Source organism: Lathyrus oleraceus, chromosome 5 (genome assembly GCF_024323335.1).
Source record: "Lathyrus oleraceus cultivar Zhongwan6 chromosome 5, CAAS_Psat_ZW6_1.0, whole genome shotgun sequence".
Taxonomy (NCBI): domain Eukaryota; kingdom Viridiplantae; phylum Streptophyta; class Magnoliopsida; order Fabales; family Fabaceae; genus Lathyrus; species Lathyrus oleraceus.
In genome coordinates, this window is record NC_066583.1 from 418,039,085 (window position 1) to 418,040,865 (window position 1,781).

Sequence of the window (1,781 nt, forward strand, 5' to 3'; positions counted from 1 at the left end):
GTAATAATTTTAAAAAATTAAACTTAATCATAAAGTATGAGTGTTGATTTCGGACACCGACACTGACACAAAGACCTTTTTTAAGAGGCGTCGGCGGTGCTACAACGATTCTAACTCTTACTATTCATGAAATATTACTAGGGTACTTAATTATTAACTATAATGGTAATGTAACAATTAAATTTATGAATGAATAGGTTATTGCTGGATGTTTATCAGAAGAAGAAATCATGGGGTTGAAAGAAATGTTCAAGGGGATGGACACTGATAACAGTGGAACCATTACAATTGAAGAACTCAAACTTGGCCTTCAACAGCAAGGAACTAAGCTTTCAGAACAAGAAGTTCAACAATTAATGGAAGCTGTAAGTTATCATCTCTATCAATTTAGAACTATGTGATTATTTAAAACATAATTTTTTCTCATAATTGATTAACATTACAGGCTGATGCGGATGGTAATGGAACGATAGATTACGACGAGTTCATCACAGCAACCATGCATATGAACAGAATGAATAGAGAAGAACATCTTTACACTGCATTCCAATATTTTGATAAAGATAACAGCGGGTAAAAATAAACAACTTGTGATTACACTACTCCATTGTAAACTACTTGTTGTTAGGTTAGGTTTTGGATCCCGACACTTACATAGCGACACCAATAAGAATTTAAGAAAAATAAAATTATTCATAAATCACAAGTGTGATGTAGGTGACACGGATATGGAATGGTCACAAATATGGTTTTTTTTAGAAATGTCGTGTTACTAGTTTGATCTCATTTATTGTATAACATGCAGGTTCATTACTACTGAAGAACTAGATCAAGCACTGCGTGAATACAATATGCATGATGGCAGAGACATCAAGGATATTCTTCAAGAAGTTGATGGAGATAATGTAAGTGTTATTATATACTTAGTGTGTTTAAATTCCTAAAGAATATATCTATGGTTGATAAAAATATGATATGATAATGACTGCAGGATGGACGTATAAACTATGATGAGTTTGCGGCAATGATGAGAAAAGGAAATCCAGAAGCTCATACTAAGAAGAGGCGTGATTCATTTGTTTCGGTTACACAATAGTTGTGGTTGATTATATTATTAGCCAGAAACGAAGGGTTTATTTGTATTTAGCCCTATGTTTTTCTTGGGTGGTGAATTGTTGATGGGTTAATTATCATGGATTGCACATAGCGAATTGCATCATGGTTTCATTGGCTGAGAGGGGTATATAGGTAAATGGGTCAGAGGTGAAAAAAAAGTATAAAAAGGGGGAGGGGTCAAAAATAACAATACAAACTAACTTTTGAGAAATGTGAAGATCTGCTAGGTATTTGGTTTGTTAACATTATTTTTTCATTTCCTTTTCCATTCTTGTGAAAATTGTAACCATGTATTAATATTGATGGTGACATAATTAGGAACGAAGAAGAAAAAAAATGGATTTGTATACTAAGGGCATGTTTGAAACATTTTTCAATTTTAATTCTTAAAATTTATTTTTTCAATCTATTTTAAAAAATTATTTTTAAGAAGAAAACTAACAAAAAAATTGTTTGATAAACTAATTTTTAAAAACTGTAATGAAAATATGAAAATGAAAAAACTTGTTTGATAATCTAATTTTTTAATAGTATTTTAAGAAAAGAATAAAAATGATGTTTTTTCTTCAAATTTTATAATACTAAAAACTGAAAAGTAAGAAGCAAAACACAACTAAACTGTTTCACTTTTTTGTTTTTAAAAACTGAAAAATAGAAAAGAGTTT

The 1,781-nt window shown here is 30.1% G+C and overlaps 1 protein-coding gene across 1 annotated transcript in view; it reads left to right on the top strand.

Annotated features, from left to right (window-relative positions):
* Positions 1-1,469, top strand: part of LOC127085178 (calcium-dependent protein kinase 2) — a 3,024-nt gene extending 1,555 nt beyond the window's left edge. Inside the window, exons 5-8 of the mRNA XM_051025738.1 lie at positions 198-365; positions 446-573; positions 806-905; positions 992-1,469. Coding sequence (XP_050881695.1) covers positions 198-365; positions 446-573; positions 806-905; positions 992-1,096 — 501 coding nt within the window. The 3' untranslated portion in view covers positions 1,097-1,469. The remainder of the gene's footprint in view (positions 1-197; positions 366-445; positions 574-805; positions 906-991) is intronic.
* The last annotated feature ends 312 nt before the right edge of the window (positions 1,470-1,781 follow it).